The 22,957-nt window shown below is 42.3% G+C and overlaps 1 protein-coding gene across 7 annotated transcripts in view; it reads left to right on the top strand.

Annotated features, from left to right (window-relative positions):
* PPFIBP1 (PPFIB scaffold protein 1) overlaps positions 1 to 22,957 on the top strand; it is a 262,577-nt gene that overhangs the window by 203,285 nt on the left and 36,335 nt on the right. For 6 of the 7 annotated variants that reach the window (XM_085884524.1, XM_085884523.1, XM_085884522.1 and 3 more), the window contains 3 exons: positions 4,521 to 4,584; positions 13,293 to 13,464; positions 14,685 to 14,832. In XM_085884524.1, coding sequence (XP_085740650.1) covers positions 4,521 to 4,584; positions 13,293 to 13,464; positions 14,685 to 14,832 — 384 coding nt within the window. The remainder of the gene's footprint in view (positions 1 to 4,520; positions 4,585 to 13,292; positions 13,465 to 14,684; positions 14,833 to 22,957) is intronic. The other variant, XM_085884521.1, reaches the window with a different exon arrangement.

Genomic DNA, 22,957 nt, shown 5'->3' with positions numbered 1-22,957 from the left:
CCGCTATCGACTGTAAGGATTACTGTGGTCCCTTCAGCAAGTGGATTTAGCACTCATGCAAGCACTCCAATTAAATGGTTGATCAGGAACGGTTGGCCAGGCTATCACTGTATATCATGGAGGATCCCTTTAACTTTAAAGCCGGTCTTCCCCTCGCATGTAGCAGTTAATGAAATATAATGACTTTATCCACAAAAAAGTTGCAGCTTAATGCAGAGCAACTCTGGAGACATCGGAAAGTTCAATCGCCCTTGAAATAAACATTACAGATAATCTGCCATCTTGCCTGCTCATTTGTGCACGTGGTACATTCATTCGGGGTCCGCGCAAACATAATAACTTTTTTTTTAAACGTCCATTTGTTACCAGATTTGCTTTGATTCCCTGTAGAACACCTCACAAAACCTCAGAAAGTACAACCACAGATCTGGCGGACGCTATGGATAGGTAGTTCTTCTGGGGTACAGGGTGCAAGGTTCTCTCAGTGAATGCATTCAATCATACAGCTCAATGAAGCTCATTCATTTTGGCATGTTCCTACATTTTTTTGTTCACTCAATATAATTCTTCAAACTGTAGAAAAAGATAAGTTTAATGCTTTGGAAATTTCACATTTTCTTGTGTATTTATGGAGAAGGAGTTAACATAACCTTGCTTGCTTAAAGTAAGTCGGTATATCGGCTTTGTTATAAGACTCGTTATTTCTTTAAATTATCAGATTTCACAACATATTTTGACACTTCTTTGATCCAGACGATATCCGATCCTCAAAACCAAAATAATATTTTGATGATATACTTTCATTTGTCCTTGATAGTAGATCGTGGAAAATCGTGTCATATGATGCATGAAATCGTTCCAAGCTCCTAATTTGCAAACTATAGTTCTTACAAAAGCGAAGTACCCAGCGAGTCGTAGCAATGTTGAACAGGCATTTGATAATATGAGTGAGGAAAGTGGATAAAAAAGCTTTATCGTTAAGAAATTGTTGCAGCCTGTTCCAAGTCAAGGCATGGTTGAGCAGGCCAAAAAACATTGCGGCTTCAGACCCCAGCAAAGTTTCCCAGGAAACGCCTTAAGAACCCAGAAAGTGAGGTGGCCGAGGATCTCCTATCCGAGAAGGATATAATTAAATAAGGCTATTAATTATCCACAAAAGGGGTGTTTTAGTTAACCTAAACACACAATTTCCACTCCTGCACTTCCTTGGAGTTTTTTGGTGTTCATGCAAAGTTTCAGGCTGCAAGGTTTTATAGTTTTGTCGTTATGAAGGACACACACACACACACACACACACACACACACACACACACACACACACACACACACACACACACACACACACACACACACACACACACACACACACACACACACACTGACATGTATTAGTGTAGATTATGATGTTATAGTTCACATAGTGTGGCAGCCTTGTTGGAAAAATAGAAAAACTTTGGACCTCTATATCTCTGAGACCGCACCAAGGTAAAAATTGAAACTTGGCACAAGCCAAGTACTCCTCATGGGGGAATTTTTCACGGAATCAATGCACAGGAGGAGGCCATTTGGCCCATCATGCTTGCACCACACCAATTCCAGATTTAATAAATCCGTCATAACCCCTTCTCTTCATGTGCAGCTTTTTGGCTCACTCTGGTACTCATTTTCGCCGACCTCGGAAGGATGACAGGCTGAGTCAATCTCCTGGTGTTAATTCAGCGGCAAAGGGGACTTGAACTCAGGACCCGAGGATCTCAAGCCACCACCCTGACCGCTAAGCCAACTCCAGGTTCAGAATGGTTCAGTTCAGGGAATGAGTGATTTTTTTTTAATGGCATCATAGGTGCCTTCATTATGACATAATTGCACATGTAGAACACTACATCTGATCAGTATGAATATTTTGAGGGTCATCTTGGGATAAAATTGTCCACAGAAAAAAAATTAATGATGTCATCAGTCACATGATTTGGCAGCCATATTGTTTTTTTTATTTTTATTGTTTAAACTTTGAAAAATCTTCTTCAAAAAATAAAAACATAAAAAATGAGCAGATCGAGGCAAAACTTTACACATATGACCAGCCATAAATTTCAATATTCCCCAATTTCGATCTCCAAACAGATATATCAAATCACCAGCACAAATAGATCAAACAAGAATGACAAGCAATAACAGATATAAAACCAATTAAGACCAATTTAATTAAGCAAACACAAACGAATAACAATGAGACACCTTTTGGGGTGGAGTTGTCACAACCAGTGAAATGGTTATCAGTCTCTGGACAGTTAATGTGAAGGAGTTATTGAGGAAATACAAGGTCACAAATTCTATAGATTATTGTCCACGGTCTTAAAAACAAATGGCGCTATCCTCAAATGTGCATTCATTCATCCAGATCCATTGTTGAGGGAAATAATTCACAGAAAATATCCACAGCAGGGACGCACAACCCACAACCATGGGTAGTCTGCAAGAGACTCCCTCCACTCTGCTGTCTGGTGTAACACCTCAGGCAATTAAAATGTATCCAAAGCGTGACAGGATTTTTTTTTATTTTTGTATACCTTGTCGAGGCTCGTGTGAGAGCCAACACACAACGCACAGCAAGGGGGGCATGAGAAAAGAGGGCGGGAGTGGGAAGGACAAAACAGTGGGGAACAGAGACATTAGGAGATCTGTGGAAGGGATGGGGCGGGGAACATGGGGAATACAGGATGGACATTACAGGGACTTTCAGGAAGGAGGTGGGCTTGGGTGGATTATCAGGGGTAGAAAAGATCGAGGATTTGGATGGGGGATGATAAGAGGTGGTGGTGAACAGCTGTTTTGAAGGCCTGGAGGGAAGAATGGGAATGAATAGAGTGAGGGAGTTTATTCCAAAGGTGGGGAAAAAGAGGAATGAAAGGGTGAAGGTGAGCAGTGATTCGTGAGTTTGGTAATTCTACCAGAAGGGGGTTGTTTGCGGACCTTGAGCACCCTGCGGAAATGTGGTGGGGACAAATCACAGAGAGAGTGGGGGAGGGGCGGGGGGGCGAGGCTGGAGAGGAGACAGTAGAAGACAGAAAGACCACCGATCAGCCTGCGGTGAGAGAGTGAGAGGCCCAAAGACTCAGTCTCATTGTGGGAGATGCCAATGATTGGAAATTCCTTGGTTTCCACAGCGTGAAGCCGAGAAAGGTGGCAGGCAGGAGCACCCGCCCAGAGGGGAGAGCAGTACTCCATCAGGCTGCGAACGAAAGCTTTGTAAGTGGTCAGGAGCTCAGGTGGGCCGAGGAAGAACTTTGCACGACGGAGGATTCCCTGTCGTCGACTGGCTTTGGAGGCCAGGTTTGAAATGTGGCTTTCCCAGGAAAGGTCATGGCAGATAGTGAGACCCAGAAGCTTGAGAGAAAGGACTTCTTCCAGAGTATTGTTGAGAAAGTGGATGTGGTGGGGTTTCTAAACGGTCCTTTCAGAGACATAGTGTGATTGACAGGTGAATAGCTTCCACAGCGACAAGATAAGCCGCTCAAAACCCTAAAGTACCATCGGTGAAGATGGAGTGATTGCAGCTGGATAACACCGTAAGATCCCTCTGTGGCTTGGCCTGGATTTTTGTAATTGGTCTTTCACAGCAACATTGCAGTCACCAATCCATCCACGCTCGTGCCTCACGGTTTCTCACACCTTTAAAAGTGTTCCACATAAGACACACTTATCTCTGCTGCTTGGTGTAATGCCTTATTTCAGACAAAGACAAAACTAGTCGACAAAAACATCTCTTCGGGGTACATCGAACATCCACTGGAAATTGACTGCCAGTTCAACTTGCTTGTCTCACCCGTAAGCCAACCAGCTTCAACCCATGAGCACAATAAGCCATCACTAAGTCCTTCCCAGACCAGTTGAGGTTTGACGGCCTTCTCAGTGGAATTTTTCCCTCTTGTATACCAATCAGATTGTACCTTCCGTAAACGCCACCATTTTGTGAAAATAAATTTAGATCATGTGACCTTTCACTCACATAGTTGCCGTCGCTAAATGGGTCAGCCAGTCAAAATCATAACGCTAACCATCAACACGACAGGTTCAGTGAAACTCTATGAGGAGAATGACAAAATGATGTTATTGAACACTAGCTTACAGCAAAGGTGTGATTAATAAATGCAGGGCATGTCTTATTTGTCACCTGTCCAGCTCCAATCTGTGTGTATTGTCACTTTCACTTTCAGAAGGCACAAGTTTCGATGCCGTGTTCTTTTTGAATACCTATCATAATGCTATGTCTATCTTTCCTGAATAATAATAATGTACATTTCCCCATTTGTTGTATTTTTAAATCATGATTTGCAGCATAAATAATGTGAAATGCATGTTAATGGGATGGTGTTTCTGCGATCTGTTGTTGTCCTCTTTTTCCACTACTTCAATGTCATACTCAGGTCAAGTGGTATGTCTTCCTCTTTTTACACAATTGAAAAATGTATAAAAACTCCTTGAGGTATTTGTGATGCTATTGTGTGTGATGTGTCTAGGACGGATGTGTGGCAGCAGCAGCAGTCTTTGATTAGCCAAGATGAGAAAGACGCATTGCCGCAGGTAATTCTGCATAAAGCACCAACACAAAATTCTTCCCCACATGGCATTGGCAATGCAATGGTGACATGATATTGGAGGGAGAGGGAATGGGTAGTCTGGGCAGGGGTTGGGAAGTCTGAATTTCAGGTAGTAACGAGTGTGTGTGTGTGTGTGTGTGTGTGTGTGTGTGTGTGTGTGTGTGTGTGTGTGTGTGTGTGTGTGTGTGTGTGTGTGTGTGTGTGTGTGTGTGTGTGTGTGGAGGTAGGGGGGGATAGGTTGATAGGAGGAGAGGTGGGGGAGGAAGAAAGGTGGGTGGAGGAGAAGAAGTGGATTTGGGGGGGGGGGTGAAGCCATCCCAAAAATAAGTACAGAAATAGACTCATTACCCTTAACAAATTTGAAACTTTTTATATTTATTTTGATGTCCTTAATTTCTCATCGGAAGTGCACTTTAATAGCAAATTACAAACCCCACGTACATACGCAACTCAGAATACCTCATAAGGGTTGAGTGAGTGGTTCATTTGTTTTGGTTTCTCGCTAGCTAAAAGCAGCCTTTCATTGTGATCATTTGATTGGGGTCATATGACCTTTCACAGAGAGAATATCACAATGGACGACCTGACTGCAATTTCATTCCAAAAGGAAATACAATCACAAACTCATTTTGCCGACCAAAAAAAAAGAAAAAAAGATGAACAAATGCGTGTGTGCACGCGTGTGCGTGCGTGTGCATTCAATTGTATTTTATGAAAGCGATGATGAGAAAGGGGTATAAGAAACAAATCCAATGGTCATGTCACTTTTTATCATATTGACTGATTGATTCTCAAAAATGAACGGCCTTATAACACAGGCATATTTTTGGCTTAAAGGATGAAATCGACAGCACGTTAATTGACGTATGCTAACCGCCATGGGAAGCAAGGAGAAGCTGACATTTCGGGCGTTAATCTTCCGACAAAGGGTTAACGGCCCAAGCATCACCTCCTTGCTTCCCATGGTGGTTAGTGAACCGCAATCAATGTTCCGTTGATTTCATCCATTTTTACACCTGTCCGCCGAAGCAGATTCACTCGAGCTTTCCGCAGTAAGACTAGTTCTTCATTCTATATTGTTGATTTACATTGATTCATTGTCATCCAATCAATCAGAAGTTATCATACCAATATAGCACCTGTAAATGTACAGGCTAATGTGCAATGCCTGTTGGAATAGTGATGCAAATCCAGGAGGGCTCCCCAGGATTGAAATGTTCTATGCTTGTGTTCTCATGCTGCAAAGCACAGCCAACCAAACATGATGAAATTTTAAAAGCCAACCAAGGTAAAGAAAAATGAATTCCCCAAATTTTGGAGAAAAATAAGTCGACATTATGTTTATGACTTGATTGAATATTAATTTTGCGACTTCACAAATACAGGTTCGTAATTTTCTTCCTGATTTTTTGGAGCAATCTTCAAACTAATTGATAGCAGATTTCCTATGCCTGATCACTAGAGGGTAACTTGTGCCAATCATTACCTCTGAAGGTTAACCTGAGATATCAGTGAGTCAACCCCTTGAAGGGCTGAAGAGAAGGGTAGGTTCAGAAAGCTAGATCGACGATTGCCTGAGTCATAGAAAAATGGGACAAATTATTGTCGGTTTAAGGAAAGGTTCATTTATTTTCTCCACCAAATGTTGAGAGAGTTGTGCAAACCACCAGGTTAAGTGACGTTTTGGGCTTCAACCCTCTTTCAAAGCAAGATAGAAGCTTCCTTGCTTCGAAGATGAAAGGACACTTCACTTATTTTCCACCAGTGGTTAGCATATCTCGATCACCGTTTGATTGAGATCATTTATTATCGTTGATATTCTACTCATGTAGGCTGACCACGAGTCTTTATAAAAATTAATTTTCCGTTGGAGGACTGGTCATTGACGAGGATTGGGTTGTTGGATGAAATTTTAATTCCTCCTTTGGTTTGTGAGATGCATGGTTAAAAAAAAATAAAGCGGGAGGGAATTAATTGTATATAGTATGTTCTTGTTTCTAACTTGCATTGTGAGAATCATTTGGCAAATCACAAGCTTCAAGTAGTCTTTGTTCGAATACTTTTACCTTTTCCTTCACTTCCATTTATTTTACTTCGGTGGTTTTGAGGACCCTCTTTGCTTTATTTTCTGGGATAACATTTGCTCTACTGCATATCTTTCTGCATTAAAGCCAGTCATTAATTTTGGAAATGCATACATGCACTTAAAGTTTTATGCATTCAGTTATTTCGAGCAGCAGAGCATAAAGCTGCTTTCACACTCTCAAGAAATAGGATGCGCCCTCATCAAAAGCGAGCTCTCTTGGTGGAAGAGGGTGCATCATGCTTTTGTGAATGCTGGTTACACTGAACAACAAAAATTTTTTACTGGAGATGTGTAAAGTGATTTAGACTAATTTGGGTATGCTGATTTCAAAAATCATAACCGTTTTGCTGTATCACGTCAGGATTTTCAGTAACAGAAATATTCCCATTGCCTAGAAGTCAGGATTTCAATGAAATTTACAAAAATTCATTTATTCATTTATTTCATCATGAATGCTTCAAAATTATAGAAATTACAGAAAAACTCCACGAGAATGAAATTAAAAATGCTTTAGGCATTTGGCTTTGCGTTTGTGCTGCTCTGTGTCAGTTTCACGATGCAGGAACCAGCAGAAATCGCCCATCATGTTCAGGTTGTGCCGCCCTTGGTAACGCGTCTCCATGAGTGAAATCTCTTGGTGGAATCGCTCGCCGTGCTCGTCCGAGACTGCTCCCAAGTTGTCAGGGAAGAAGTTCAGGTGCTGGTGTAGGAAATGGATTTTCAGGGACATCCTGGAGCCAAGTTTCCTGAAGGACTCCAGCAGCTGCTGCACTATTTCTTCATAGTTGTCCGCGCGCTCGTTCCCCAGAAGTTGTCCGTCACAGCTTTGAAGCTCCTCCACGCTGCCAGCTCTTTGGGGTTTAGAGTTGTCGGAAAAGTTTCGTCCTTCATAATCTGTCGGATTTGCGGTCCAACAAAGACACCAGCCTTGATCTTGGCCTCCGACAAGGTGTTGCCAAACTTTTCCTTGAGGTATAAAAACCCACGCCCATTCAGATCCATTGCCCGTACAAAACTTTTCATCAAGCCGAGCTTTATGTGGAGTGGTGGAAGGAAAACCTTGGCTGGGTCGACAAGGGCGACATGCTTCACGTTGTGTCGACCAGGTACATGCTCTTTTCGCTCTTCCCAATCTTTCTTCGTCCAGTGATTCTTGTCGTCTCTGCTATCCCAGAGACAAAGGAAGCACATGTATTTCGTGTAGCCTGACTGCAGCCCTAACAACAGCGCCACCACTTTCAAGTCTCCGCAGATGTGCCAGTTGAAGTCATTGTACTTGATGGAATCAAGCAGCTGCCGCATAGTCTCATAGGTCTCTGTCATGCCGAACGCGTGAGCCAGTGGGACTGATGGTTTCTCGTTGCCATTGTGGAGCAAAACAGCCTTCAAGCTGTTCTTCCCCGAGTCGATGAAGAGGCGCCAGTCTGCAGGATCGTGATCACACCCAAGTTCTTTCAACAGACCGTTGATGTCACTGCAGAATGTCATCGTGTCTTCCATCTCAAAGAACTCAGCCATGTCTCTGTGACGTGCTCTGAACAAGGATATCTTGGTGTTAGGTTCAAGTAGATTCCACTGCTGCAGCCTTGATCCAAGCAGCTCTGCCTTCGCCTTTGACAGCGAGAGATCTCTTACAAGATCATTTAAGTCTCCCTGGTTCAGAAGGTGTGATTCTTGAGTGTCGGGTTCAAAAGGTTCATCATCACCATCCTCTTCACCACTGCTTACAGCTATGTTCTGATCAGCTGGAGATGTTGGAACGGGGTTCTCGTCATCATGAGGCACAGGTTTACGAGCAGAGACGCAGTCAGCATACTTGATGTGACCTTTATTCTTCTTGTTGAAGCCGGCGATGCTGCTTGTGCAGCAGAAATAACAATCATCATGATGATTCTGCGGCTCACGCCATATCATGGGCACCACAAATGGCATGCTCGCGCTTGCCCACCAACCACTGAGTCAAGGTTGTGTGACAGCTTGTGCAGCAGATGTGTGGTGCCCAGCTCTGTTCTTGGTCCCCCACCTTACACCCGAAGTAGTGAAAGTAGGCGGCCTTCATCTTCACTGCTGTAGATATACTTCTCTGTTGATCTTTTTTGGTATACCGACCACAGACATAACAGAAGTTGTCAGGATGATTGGTACAGGAACGCCTACTCATCTTTATCTGAAAGAAAGAAATATAACACAAGTTAACAACAATTGTACGAAATAGACATGTTAAAGACATGTAAATTTCATTGAAATCCTGACTTCTCGGCAATGGGAATATTTCTGTTCCTGAAAATCCTGACGTGATACAGCAAAACGGTTATGATTTTTGAAATCAGCGTACCAAAATTAGTCTTAATCACTTTACACATCTCCAGTAAAAAAAAATTTTTGAAATTTGTTGTTCAGTGTTATCAGCAGATTCTGTGAACCTCTTTGAAGCTGAGCTCCCGCATCCGAACAGAAGGAAACGCAGATTTCCGCTTTTCAACCGTCTGGCAAAGCGTCAAAGATTATTGTTAGTTTTTTTTTATTTTCATTTACAATAGTAAATGTTTAACTTTTTTATATACAAAGTCAAGGCTTGTGGAGGAGCTTTGACATAGAACGGATCAGAATATAACAGATCACTTATTGTCGTTGAAGTTCTGCTAATGTAGGTGTTGGCTTAGCAGTTAGGGTGGTGGCTTGGGATCCAAGGGTCCTGAATTCAAGCCCCGTGATCCGCTGAATTAACACCAGGGGGTTGACTCAGCCTGTCATCCTTCCAAGGTCGGCCAAATGAGAACCAGTGTAGCGGCTAAAAAGGCACAAACGAAGGGAAGGGGTATCAACGGATTGATTAAATCTTGTATTGGTGTGGCGCAGACATGATGGGCCGAATGGACTCCTCCTGTGCCTTAATTCCTTGAAAATCCTTGTGAAACAAAAATAACAGTACCGTAATAAGATAGGAGGGAAACACCAACAGCAGGGTTAAAGTAGAGGGAGACTTGGAAAAATATGGGATGGGGTGAAGAACGAGGGCTGGAGGAGGACACGGGGTGGATAAGATGGCTACAGCTGCAAACTCTCATGATGGAAAAACTGGAAACTTGGAAAGAGCTGGCCTTTGGTATGGTTAATGGGGGTTAAAATATCATGGTTTTGGATGGGGGATGATCTGAGAGGGTGGTGAACAACTGTCTTGAAGAGATGGAGTGAAGAATGAGATTGAAGGGAATGTGGAAGTTGGTTCCACAAGTGGGAAAAAGGAACAAATGAGTGGAGGTGAGCAGTGAGCTTAGAATTTGGGAGTTCAATGAGAAGAGGGTTACTGGCAGACTGTGTTTGCCCTACAGAAACTTGGGATGGACAGAGCCAAGAGAAGGCAGAGGGTGCAAAGCCAAATCGAGGTGATTGGTCTGTGATAGTCTATGATGACCTCAAAAATAATTGTTGGTTGAATTCAGTGACCTGAAATATAAATCATCTTCAAATTTCAAGTCAATTGGATGAAAATTAAGGTTTTTAGAAATTAGACGAAAGTTGTTGACCTTTTGACCTTTTTATCTCAAAAACAATAGGCCTTTTGCTTATGACGAACTTTACCATGTGGTGAAGTTTCATGAAGATCGGTTTAAAATTGTGACCTGTCGGCGATTGACAGGCAGACAGACAAACAAACAGAATGACAAGCCGGTAGGCGACATGGCTTGCTCGCTCTAGATGGAAAGCTGGCCCACGTGACTAGCCGATATTCATGTACAATGTACATGCTAGTAATCAATTGAGCATAATAAATATGATTATCACAGCTCTCTTAGTTTGTGCCCAGAAACCCGCCTTGTGAAATTTCAGGCATGTTTCCAAAGAGACTAACAAATGGCAGCCCTGGTAATTCAATTCCATTTATCTATTTGCTAAAGATTTTATTTTTTTATATGATGCTGTAAGACATTCTCCTTGGGCACAAAAAAACAGGTCCCTCGGAGGTCCAGTTTCGGAGGTATTGATTTTTTTTGTACAGTCCACAATAAGTGTACGATGTACAATAAAGTATTTTAGCTGTTGCTAAGCAACGGAGGTGTGCATAGCAACCATTCATTTTTGTGTACATGCTCGCCACATTGTACACATTTCACCCAAGTTTCATCAAAATCAGACTCTTTCTCTTAGAGATATTCACAATTAACCGTTTCTGAAATGTTGGACATGTACTTGCCCAAAACCTATCTCCTCCTACAAATATTTTTTGTTTGGGCTGCAAATTGGCATGAAGGGAGCGAGATAGATTGCGCACAGTACTCTCAGCTTAGATTTTTCAATTTTTTAAAATATTTTTTTCGATTTTTTGACCACTTTAAAGGGCCGTTGCTATGCTGTTGCTAGGGCCCGGGGTCCCATATTCGAAAGCACACAATTCTCAGAAATATTGGTCCTACCTTCCAAATTTCATTGGAATCGGTTGAGTGGTTTAGCCCCTTGGCTTGACCAAAGTTTCGCAGACAGACAGACAGATGGAAATGTCCAGAATAAGGATGCTCTAAGAGCAGCCAAAAATCACTCATAGTGTGACACTTGGCAAAACGGAACAGCACTCAGTGGAGTGCATACCTCCACCTGGCAGAACAGTTTACATTTTTTTATGCCACTGATGGGTCAGATCTGAATCCAGACCTTAACCAAAATTGAATTGCCTTGTTATTGTCACCTAACCAACTCATCCACCTCGTTTTGTCATTACTTGTCCACAACTTTTTAAGATATCATGCTATACATGGTTTTTCGCTTCATCTCTCAATGGTGAAGAATCACTTAAAAAATTATCGTACTCTGATCCGGATTCAAAACTTCACCAAAGCTGAATCAATTCGTCCTTGTCATCCACCCAACCTGTCCACAAAGTTTCTGCAGAATCCATCCATTACATTTTGAGATATTGTGCTATATATCGTTTTTGGCCCCACCAACAAGATCCGAATCCGGATTCAAGAATTTTTCTCCTTTTGGTTATATATGCTATATATATATATATCTTAATGGTGAAGAATTACTTGAAAAATTCTCGAATCCGGATTCGTAGCTTCACCGAAATCGAATCAATTTGTCCTCGTCACACATCCGACATGTCCACCAAGTTTCATCCGAATCCGTCCACAACTTTTTGAGATATTGTGCTATATATCGATTTTAGCCCCATCCCTCAATGGTGAAGAAACAGTTAAAATTTTAATAATTCTCGCATCCGGCCCTGGATTCGGATCCTCACCAAAAATGAATCAATTTGTCCTTGTCACACACCCAACCTGTCCACAAACTTTCTGCAGAATCCATCCATAACATTTTGAGACATTGTGCTATATATATCATTGTTGGCCCTATCTCCCAATGGTGAAGAATCACTTTAAAAATTCAGATCCGGATCCGGATTCGGATCTTCACCAAAATTAAGTGTTGCTGTCCTTGGCCGGTCACCTACACACACTAAAAATTTCAGAACGATTGCTTGAAAACTGTGCCCAAAATCGTTTGACAAACAAACAAATGCTACAGACCAACCTACTTGGCGAAAAAAATTTTCTCACCAAGTAGTAGCAAAACAAGGTTGACCGACCAATATACTGTACTTGAAAAATCTTCGATTTTTGCCAGTAACAGACAAACAAACAAACTGACAGGGGTGAAAACGTAACCTCCTTCCACCTTTGGTGGCAGAGGTAAAAACATTACAAAAACGATTTTATGTGACGGTACCAAACAAGCCTGTTTTCATGGAAACCATTGACATGGCAAAATTGATCGTTATGAGTTTTGCTTAACAAATTCAATGATGCAATATGCAACTTTTTTTTCAAATTTCATGTGAATCGGCTGAAAATTGACAATGTTATGCAACCTTGACCTTTGACCTATTGATCTTAAAAATAAAGAAAAAAGATCTGCTTCTAGCTTTTGATTGCTGAACCAATTCAATGACCCAATATGCAAATTCTTAAAATTTCAGGTCAATCGAATGAAAATTGACGATTTTATGTGACTTTGACCAAATGATTAATTTGTCTTCTCCATATTGACCTAATAAAGCTTTGTTGAAAATTTGATGACAAAAGCTCAAATGGTAAATGAGTTGCGGCCCGGAAAGACACACAGGAATGATTGCAAAACCCCGTCTCCCGCTCCGCGGAGGGTGGGCTAATTATTTCAAGAAGGTGAACCAACATGTACTTACAATGTAGCAATGCAACTTGCATATGCTAATGTGGAAACAACTTAAGTTTTTGTGGTCTTCAGGATGCTCAACTGACCTGAGATGATTGTGTTTTGTGACAGAGCATAATGAAGCCAGCATCTGTTGAATGCCTGCACTCATTTGCACCCAAGCAGGTCTTCATGCTGCAATTGGAAGAAGAAAAAAATTACCCCATTTGTGACCCCAGACCAACTGATTTGTAGTTTAATCGGTGACCAGATCAGCCTGCATGACCTTTATCACTTATCTCACCTTATTTTGTGTTGTTCGAGTTTCCGTTCAATGCTACTTCGCAATGATTTAGCAACAATGGGTCTGATGCTATTAAAAAATATTTTTTTCTGCTCCTGCCTAAGTATCATCATTTTTATACAATTGACAGGACAATACCATTCAAGAAGAGGCAAGAATTTCACCAACTTTTGGGAAGTCCCAGATTGATAATCACACAACGGAGGACTTTGGACTGAGAGCCGGAAAATCGCGAGCCTCTTTTGGCCGGGGTTTTTTCAAAGTGAAAGCGAGCAAGCGGACTGCCAGCACCCCGAACCTCGGTGAGAGTATTTCCAATGTAGCCGTGGAACCACCATGAGATCCAAAAATGAAAACTTCAAACATTTTCTCCTTTTCCTTACGATATCGAAGGCCTGTATCGGTTGTAAAATTAATTGTTGCCGAGTTTTTTTTTTTTTTTGATTCATCTAAACTCTCTTCATTACATTGATCCAATATTTTGTTTAAATTTAAATTCTTGCAGTAAGAAAGCAAGAGATGATTAGAGAAAGCTATATTTGGAATCATTCACCTCGATTGCAAATCCCATTTTGGTGTCCTTTGTGATATCATGCAGGGTTGGCATTGTGAGGTCCATCTCTACTAATTTCATTGGCACAGTTTGACTCTTCTCAGCTTCGGATCAACATATTGAATATAAATTTTAAGTTTACCTTGCATTTTTTGTTATTACTAAGCAATTTGAATGGTACTTCGATATTGAGAAAGTAGCACCGACCTACCCAATGGTCTGAGCCTGCTGCAACATGTTTGGCTTTAGTTATAACATACTTATCGTCATACACTGACAGCCACGTCTCGATCTGAGTTGGTCACTATTCCACTTGAAAGTGATGTTTTTAAATACCTTCTGTAGTTCTGATGTGACATCATGTGCTCTGGAACTGTCGACTGTTTCACTGCTTCAGCTGCAGTGTTTTATGAAGGTCATTGTACAGCCTTGGTGATGTGGAAAACTGTTTTGCTTTGGAGAGCCTCTTCCTGCAATATGGTTTGAGACTTGAAAGACTCTACTATTTCTTTGCTTGATGTCACTTATTCCTGAGTTGCATTTGAGGACCCATTTTGTACATTTCCTTCTTTAAAATTTAGATACTTGTATACAGAGGAAACGTATGCATTTGAATGGTAAAGAACGGTATGAAAAATGAATCATCTTCGACAGCCCGCCCAGTGTTCAGGAGAACCCATTAAGGTGATAACGATGATTATCCAAACGATTTGTAAATTTTTAGAGGCGAGATTAAATGTGACGTTGAGGATACTGTCATGTATTTTCTGTGTTATTCAACCTTTCGAGCAGTGGCATCTTTATATGGCCGAAAAAGTTATTTGGTTTATGGAATTTGTGGTTTTACAAATGTGGATCCAAAGGTACTAGGAGCTTCTTACCCTAAACCGTGCTGTTGTGCATGGCTGATGTCCAAATGTCGTTTCCTCCCTCCAAAGCAAGTGGACATTTGTCTCCTTTGCCCATGAGTTGCAGAGATGGATGGCAGCTCACCGTCACCGAGCCCGACTGAGCAGGGTCCCTCCCCACTGTCCTCCACTGGATCCGCTTTACAAGAAGGCACTCTATCACCACAAACGAAAAAAAAGGCTCGTGGCATCAAGAAAATATTTGGCATGTGAGTAATAATGCACCTGTGGTTGCACCTTGACTTAGATTGCAAGCTGCACAGTGGACAGGTTGTATAAACCAGGTGGCCCTGTTTTGATATATATATATATATATATATATATATATATATATATATATATATATATATATATATATATATATATATATATATATATATATATATATATATATATTGGATTTGCTATATATGCCAGATATCCCTTATTATCGGTGTGTGTATGTGTCTGTGTCTGTGTCTGTGTCTGTGTCTGTGTGTGCGTCTGCAACGCGAGGCTCCACAGCACAAACTCCACAGTAGTCTCCACAGTAGTCCTTCAAAAATAGGGTGTCGATTTACCGTAATTTTTTATGAGGAGTGCCAGTTGGCAAAATACGCAATAGGAAAAATCTTGCCAGGCAGAGGAACAATTGTATGTGAACCAATACGTCTTGGCAATGAATCTTCGTCGATGGGTCGGTCAGAATGAAAAGAATCGTATCCAGCGTTCGATCCTAGCGGATCCCTCGTCGCCTTCCAGCTTGTGTGTGTGTATATGTATATATGTATATATATATATATATATATATATATATATATATATATATATATATATATATATGTGTATATATATATATATATAGCAAAGGAATATTTATCTTGATAAAGACTGGTGACAGAATCTATTGGCAGTCAAAACAAATAATGGATTTTCTGATACCGAGAAAGCACAAATTTACCGTCGTGAGTTTTTCAATTTTTCAATTATCTTACCCAACTGTTTTCTTTTCTTCTTCTCTTACAATTTCCTGTGCTTTAATGCTTCTTTATTGATTCATATTTATTTAACCACTTATTATTGACTTTTATTTGCTTGCTTATTCCCCTTTTACGACATAGCTTTTATGGAGCAAACTCCCTCTGACCTTCAACATTTCAACTTCCCCCATCCCCACATCCTCTATTGAATGTCTTTTACCTCTTATGTTCGTTGATGTCACCCCTCCCTTGATAACCCTGCCTCATCACCTGAGATATTTAACTCCTTCCCTTGACATTATGATCGTTAATGTCATCTCTCCCTTCCTTTATAATCCCCTCTCCTGCATTTCAATATTTTGCTCTAACAAAGGGCAATACATGAAACATCAGCCTCATGTGTCATGGGGTGTCAGGTTGCTTTACAATGGGGTGTCAGGTTGCATTTATACCCCATTCTTCACAAAACTTCACCATCTGGAAGAGGTCGTCACAAGTTGGAAGTGTATTGTTTTTGAGGTCTAAAGGTCAATGCCACAAATCATCAATTTTCAACCGATTCACTTGATATCAATTTTATACTGCAAATGAAACTGAAAATCATGGGTGGACGGTGAACCTCATCGAGATGAATTGTTGGTCGACCCTTGTATGTCTATTAATTACGGACTGTTTGAACATGAGTTGGACCATGATTACGTCCATGAATTATCTCTATGAATTATGGACTATTGGAACATATCCTTTAGACATGTAGACCTTTGGAGCCTGAACACCTTTTAGACCCCTTTTGACCATTTTAAACCTTTTATACCATTTCGACCTTAGCCTGGTGTTGGCTCAGTGGTTAGGGTGGCTGGTTTGGGATCCTAAGGTCCTGAGTTCAAGCCCCGTTGGCCACTGAATTCACACCAGGGGGTTGACTCAGCCTGTCATCCTTCCGAGATCGACGAAATGAGCACCAGTGTACTGGTCCTGGTGTATGCCCCGGTTAGAATAGGTGTACCATATCCCTGTGTGTCACCCCTCCCTTCATAATCCTGCCTCATCACCTGAGATATTTAACCCCTTCCCTTGACATTTTATGATCGTTAATGTCATCATTAAGAGGTGACCAGGGTTGGTGTCATGAAGGGCATCCAGCCATAAAACATTGCCTCAAGAAGGGAACCATGATTGCATGGAGCCCACAAAAACCTAACCCCTGCTCAGCAGGGAAAAATGGCTGTAAAAACGCTGTTATACCCTTTCGACCTTCTAAGACTCTTTACGCCCTTAAAATATTTCGACCCTGAAGACCCTTTAGACCCTGAAGACATTTTATAACCTTAAGACACTTTATAACCTTAAGACCTGCTAGTCCCTCTTGACCTATTATAACCCTAAGACCCTTTAAAACCCTCAACATCCTTTAGACCCATAAGACCATTTATAACTTTTAGACCCCGAAGATCCTTTATAACCTTAAGACCCCGAAGAACCTTTATGACCGTATCGACCCCATTATAACCCTGAGTCCCCTAAGAACCGATAGACTCTGTTAGACCTTTTGTCTGAGTTCCATCTGCAATAACACTAGAGGTTCACCAGTCAAAATAAAAAGGACCCCCATTAGTAGACAACCTCAGTACCAAGCAAAAAGGGTGCAAAATAGAATAGAATTTTACATTTGTCATGTAAAACACTTGATCAATCAAATTTTCCAAATTACCAAATTGCTGTTTCCACTGCAACTATTGTTTGTTTGGACTTCACAAGTATCATGTCATGCATGACATTTTTCTTTGTTTGTCTATGTTCTTTTTGAGAGTAGTGTCCAACGGTTGCTGAGTGTCCAACGAGCTATTGCTGAGCGTAACTCAAATTAGATTTGTGACCTGCATAGTCTGTGAGCATCAGCTGTGGCTGTATGGAAATGTGGCTCGTTTTCCTAACTCTGATTCTGCTTCAGGTCAGGTATGGGAGCACATGCTCCCATACCTGACCTGACATGTGTCCACTTCATATTTGTACAGCTTCTTATCACCCAACATGTCGATCGTTCAAATTGGGATAAAGGCATCACATTTGTTACACATGTGTGATGACAGGTGCTCAATAATGCAAGAGGTAGACCCCAACAGCATTTGCCTTTTAGGGCCGGGCATGGCTTCATATTTTGAAATACATTTCTTTGGGCACATCTCCACTTCTAATTAACATTTTTTGAGTGGTTTTAACTGTTCGACTGGTTTGAATCGCAAACAGTCCATTCTTGTAGCCGGAGCGGAAGACCCCTGGGGACGAGGTTGGCCTTCACTGGTTTAACTGCATATGTTCAGAGTCACATGAGAATAGTAATTGTTTACATTGTTTATTACTTGCAGACAACTGACTGGGAAGTGCTGTGTTGATGATCTCACCACATGATGCAGCTGTAGAAGTCAAGCCACCATTGAATGGAGCTGTCACGATTAAATGTAGCTGTCACCGTGGAATGTTGTTGGCGAGCAGAGCTTTAGTATGTAGAAGTCCAGCAGTGTTGTGATAACATACTAGACCTAACAATATGTCGAAAAAGATGGTGGTAGTGACTGGCAGTACAGAGGCACTAATAAGGGACACTTCATTGACTCCCTCGGATTAGATTAAGTGCATTACTTGTCAGATAGATAAAGAAGACCAATCTGCCTGATATCCAGAAAAGTCCAATAGAGCATGTGTTTCTGGCTCCAAAACATTTATTTCAAACGTTTTGGGATTTGAAAAGCTTGGTGAAATCCCAAACTACTGGATGTAGATGTAGATGGATGTAGATGTAGATCCATCTACTGGATGTAGATCCCAAACGTCTTGATGATGGTGAAGGTGTCCAACAGACATTGGAGAACCACAGGGCAATGTGGCAGAAAATATGTTACAAGAGATTTGAGTCCAATCAAGATGAGAACCAGCATTGGAAATGTAAATGTGCACCAAATCAATGTGTGTTTTTTGTGGAGAACAAGGGGGGAAATACGGTCTCCACGTTGCATCTGCAAAGAACCTTGTTTTTTCTTTCCTTTTTTTGTTTCCCTTGTTGAGGCTCATATGAGAGCTAACACGCAACGCACAGGAAGGGGGGCATGAGACAAGAGGGGTGGGGGTGGGAAGGACAGAACTGTGGGGAACAGAGACATTAGGAGATCTGTGGAAGGGAGAGGGATGGGGCGGGGTACACAAGATGGACATTACAGGGACTTTCAGGAAGGAAAGCAGGGAATTTGAAGGAGGTGGGCTTGGGTGGATTAACGGGGGTAGAAAAGATCGAGGATTTGGATGGGGGATGATAGGTGGTGGTGAACAGCTGTTTTGAAGGCCTGGAAGGAAGAATGGGATTGAACAGAGTATGGGAGTTTATTCCAAAGGTGTAGAAAAAAGAGGAATGAAAGAGTGAAGGTGAGCAGTGATTCGTGATTTGGGTAGTTTTACCAGAAGGGTGTTGGCAAACCTTGAGCACCCTGCGGAAATGTGGTGGGCACAAATCGCAGAGAGAGCAGGGGGGCGAGACAGGAGAGGAGACGGTAGAAGAAAGAAAGACCACCGACCTGCCTGCGGTGAGAGAGTGAGAGGCCTAAAGACTCAGCCTCATCGCGGGAGATGCCAATGATCCGAAATGCCTTGGTTTCCACAGCGTGAAGCCAAGAAAGTTGGGACGCAGGAGCACCAGCCCAGAGCAGGGAGCAGTACTCAATCAGGCTGCGGATGAAAGCTTTGTAAGTGGTCAGGAGCTCAGGTGGGCCGAGGAAGGACTTTGCACGACGGAGGATTCCCAGTCGGCAACTGGCTTTGGAGGCCAAGCTTGAAATGTGGCTTTCACAGCAAAGATCATGGCAGATAGTGAGACCCATAAGCTTGAAAGGAAGGACTTCTTCCAGAGGATTGTTGAGAAAGTGGATGGGGGGGGGGGTTGCCAAAATGGTCCTTTCAAAGAGACGTAGTGAGAGTGTGAGATTTGTCCAGATTGAAAGACATGTTCCACGTGTTGGACCAGTTTGTGATTTTCCCCAGATCTGCAGTGAGCGAAGAAGCTGCTGCTTGCCGGTCTGAGGGATGACAGATGGTACGGCAGAGGTGGAGTCATCAGCAAAGAGATAAAGAGGATTTTCCAGAGAGTTGGAGAGATCATTGATGAAAACCAGAAAAAGAACAGGGCCCAGGACGCTACCTTGAGGAACTCCAGCCTGGACAGAAAGGGGGATGAAAGGACTCCACGTAGGGCCACATATTGACTGCGACAGGAGAGGAAGTCCACGAGTCATGAGTGGAGATGACCTTGGGTACCATAGGAAGAGAGTTGTTGAGCAGGTAGGGTGCCATACAGTGTCAAAAGCACGCAATATGTCCAGGGATAGGGCTCTGATTTCATATCCAGCATTGAGAACCTCCATCCATTGTTGGGAGAGCAGAAGCAGCATATCCAGGGTAGAGTGACCTGGTCTGAAACCAAATTGATGATTGGAAATCAAGCCATTGGAGAAAAGGAAGGATTTAATGTCTGAAGTGATGATGGATTCCATAACCTTGTTGATGATTGGGAGAAGGCTGATTGGTCTGCAGTTGCAGGGATCTGTTTTTGCACCCTTTTTATGCAGGACAGTAATGTTTGCTGATTTCTAAGCAGATGGCAGATGACCTTGAGCAAATGAGAGGGTGAATAGAACAGAGAGAGGGTTATTAGCAAGAGCTGAGGAGCAGGTTTTTATGACACGTGGGCTGATTCCGTCTGGACCGGTTGCAGAATCTGAGTCCAGGTTTTACAGCAAGCTCTCCACCTTGTCAGGGGTAAAGGACACAGAGTCCAGGGACAGTTGGGTGTGACTGGGTAAGGTGGGTACAGAAAGCGATAGGTTATGGACACAAGATTTCGATGCAAACACCGAGTTTAGGCATTCAGCCTTTTCACGTGCAGTATCACGTGAAAAGCTTGATTCTACGATTAGAAAAGCAGCAACCACCCTTTAGGACAGAAAATTAGGAACAGCCAACTTGGTATCGCACCACACAAAGTGTTTGACTGCTCTCCACGACAGTGAAAGAAAAACACACGGCAGCTCAACAAGTGCCTCAGACCACGAGTCAGAAATGAAAGCACTGACGCGAGCTGATTTGGTGACTTGCATAGAAGAGACTAGAGATCGTGAGGTGTGTCCGGTATTCTGCCTTGCTGATTTGTTAACAATGTCTACAATCAGGCTGACACAAATGGGTGTTCTCGTGGACACTCGACCGAATAGCACTGGGCTGAAGGAAATGCTCAGCAAGATGGTGCCAGGCCTGAAAGCACACTCGGAGGGAAAACGTGTGTTGCTGATGTTTGAGACAGATATGCGAGAATGGATTATGAATGCATGCAACCAAAACGTTGAGTCAGATGCTATAATCATTGCCAAAGCTGCCATAACAGTAAGGAGGGACATGCTTGAGATGAAATACAACTTCAGTGGCTCTTTCGCAGGAAAATGCCAGGAAGATTCAGTGCCGGAAAAATTGAAACCATCAGTCAATGTGATTTTAGAAGGGCCACATATAAAAGACCAAGCTGAGAATGACAATACATCTGTTGGGCTCTCAGTTGCACAACTGATAATGTTCTACCTTGTCAATCACCAGAGAAGAGATGGGGTGAAATCACGGGTGGTTCATCATATGAGAAACAAGGAGACACCATTTCCCGTTTCCCTAAGTCTTGTAATCCATGCACAGACATGGAAGTGAGCAACTAATTGACAATCTGTATTTGTATGGCATGTGCATGGGATACAACACACTCCTAACTATATCAACTGACCTGGGCAATAGCATCAGCAAGTTCTACTACAAACAAATGTGATATGTCTTCCACACCTCAAGGCATGGCTCTTCATGACGGGGGCAATGGATAACATCGACCACAACCCAATCTCCAGATCATCAAAAGACAGTTTCCATGGGACAGCCATATCTTTGACACAACACCCAATGATGACTGTTCATGAGGAGAGAGGTTTGATAGCCACATACGACAACACCACCAGTGCTACGACTTTATGTCCCTTACCAGCAACGTATTCAGAAGTCTCATCAGCTGGTCTGGATGTCACAGAGTATTCGGTGCCCAAAAGCACACGGGGAGGTGTCCCCTGGCACGGACTCTGTCATTGGTGCATTGGATGAAGAAAAGCAATGGTTTCGAGAATGCACAGACTCTACTCGACCAACAGCAGATGACCGTGGCCGAATACATATCATGGGCAGGTTATCATGCAGCTGCAATAACAATGCCTCTCCGTCCAAAATGCGTCGGTGTGTTACTACCACCGTTTCATGAGCAGACACATACTGTCGCCATGATACCACATTCCAAGACTCTGATGGAGCAGGGCATACAACATCTTAACCCACGCGAGATTTCCGTTTTCACTGTAGATCAACCTCTGTATGCACTCACCAAACAGACACAATGGCAAAATGTATTTCAAAATTTAATCGTGGCCATTTTTAAAATATAATGCCATGCCCACTTAAAAGGCAAATTCTATTGGGGTCCACCTCTTATCTTATTTAGCACCTGTCATAGCACGTGTAAGCCTGGTGTTGGATGAACGGTTAGGGTGACTTAAAATCTCAGGGTCTTGAGTTGAAGCCCCTGTCGGGCTGTTGAACTAACACCAGGCAGTTTGACTCAGCCTGCCATCCTTCCGAGGTTGGTGAAATGAGTACCAGCATACAGGGGCACTGCATCAGCGGCACAGCCTCGCCCCAAGAAAATGATGCAGCCAAGCAGCCACAGGCGGCATACGAATAAATAAATAAATAAATATGTTCATACGTGTTCCAAATGGGATGCATCACAATATGAGCAATCTATATGCTAACAAGCTGTGCTATATGTGTGAAGATGCCATTTCTTTTGTACAACTCTCTTTTTTTTATACTGGAATATTAGACCTGTCACTTCACTGACGGAAAGACCAATCTTTGCTGTGATGACTAATCAATGGGGGAAGAAGAAAAAGGATTCTTGGGAGTGTGGGGGATAATCAGCATTGCAAGTTGGCGTTTGCAGTTTTGCCACATGTGCCCACGTACCCATAAAAAAATTTTCATCACAAACCTTCCTGGGAGTTCCTTGAATCCACCGTCGTTAGATCTATTGAAATCCGTTAATTCCTTCTCAAGGTATAACACGACAAACAGACAGACAGACAGACACGGCTCATTTTATAACATAGATTATCATTTTCTTGTCGGTTTGGATTAATTAAAAGCAACTTTTACTTTATAATTTTTCTCTCTGAGGAGCATTTCCGTGTTTCAGTTGGGGACAGACAGCATTAGCCAATTCAGGAGGATGGACCATGGAACATCTGCCCAA

Source organism: Eptatretus burgeri, chromosome 6 (assembly GCF_056783735.1).
Source record: "Eptatretus burgeri isolate ZD-2024b chromosome 6, Ebu_testis_v1, whole genome shotgun sequence".
NCBI classification, from domain to species: domain Eukaryota; kingdom Metazoa; phylum Chordata; class Myxini; order Myxiniformes; family Myxinidae; genus Eptatretus; species Eptatretus burgeri.
Note: the sequence above shows the minus strand (reverse complement) of the source record. Positions and strands in the feature narration are given on the sequence as shown.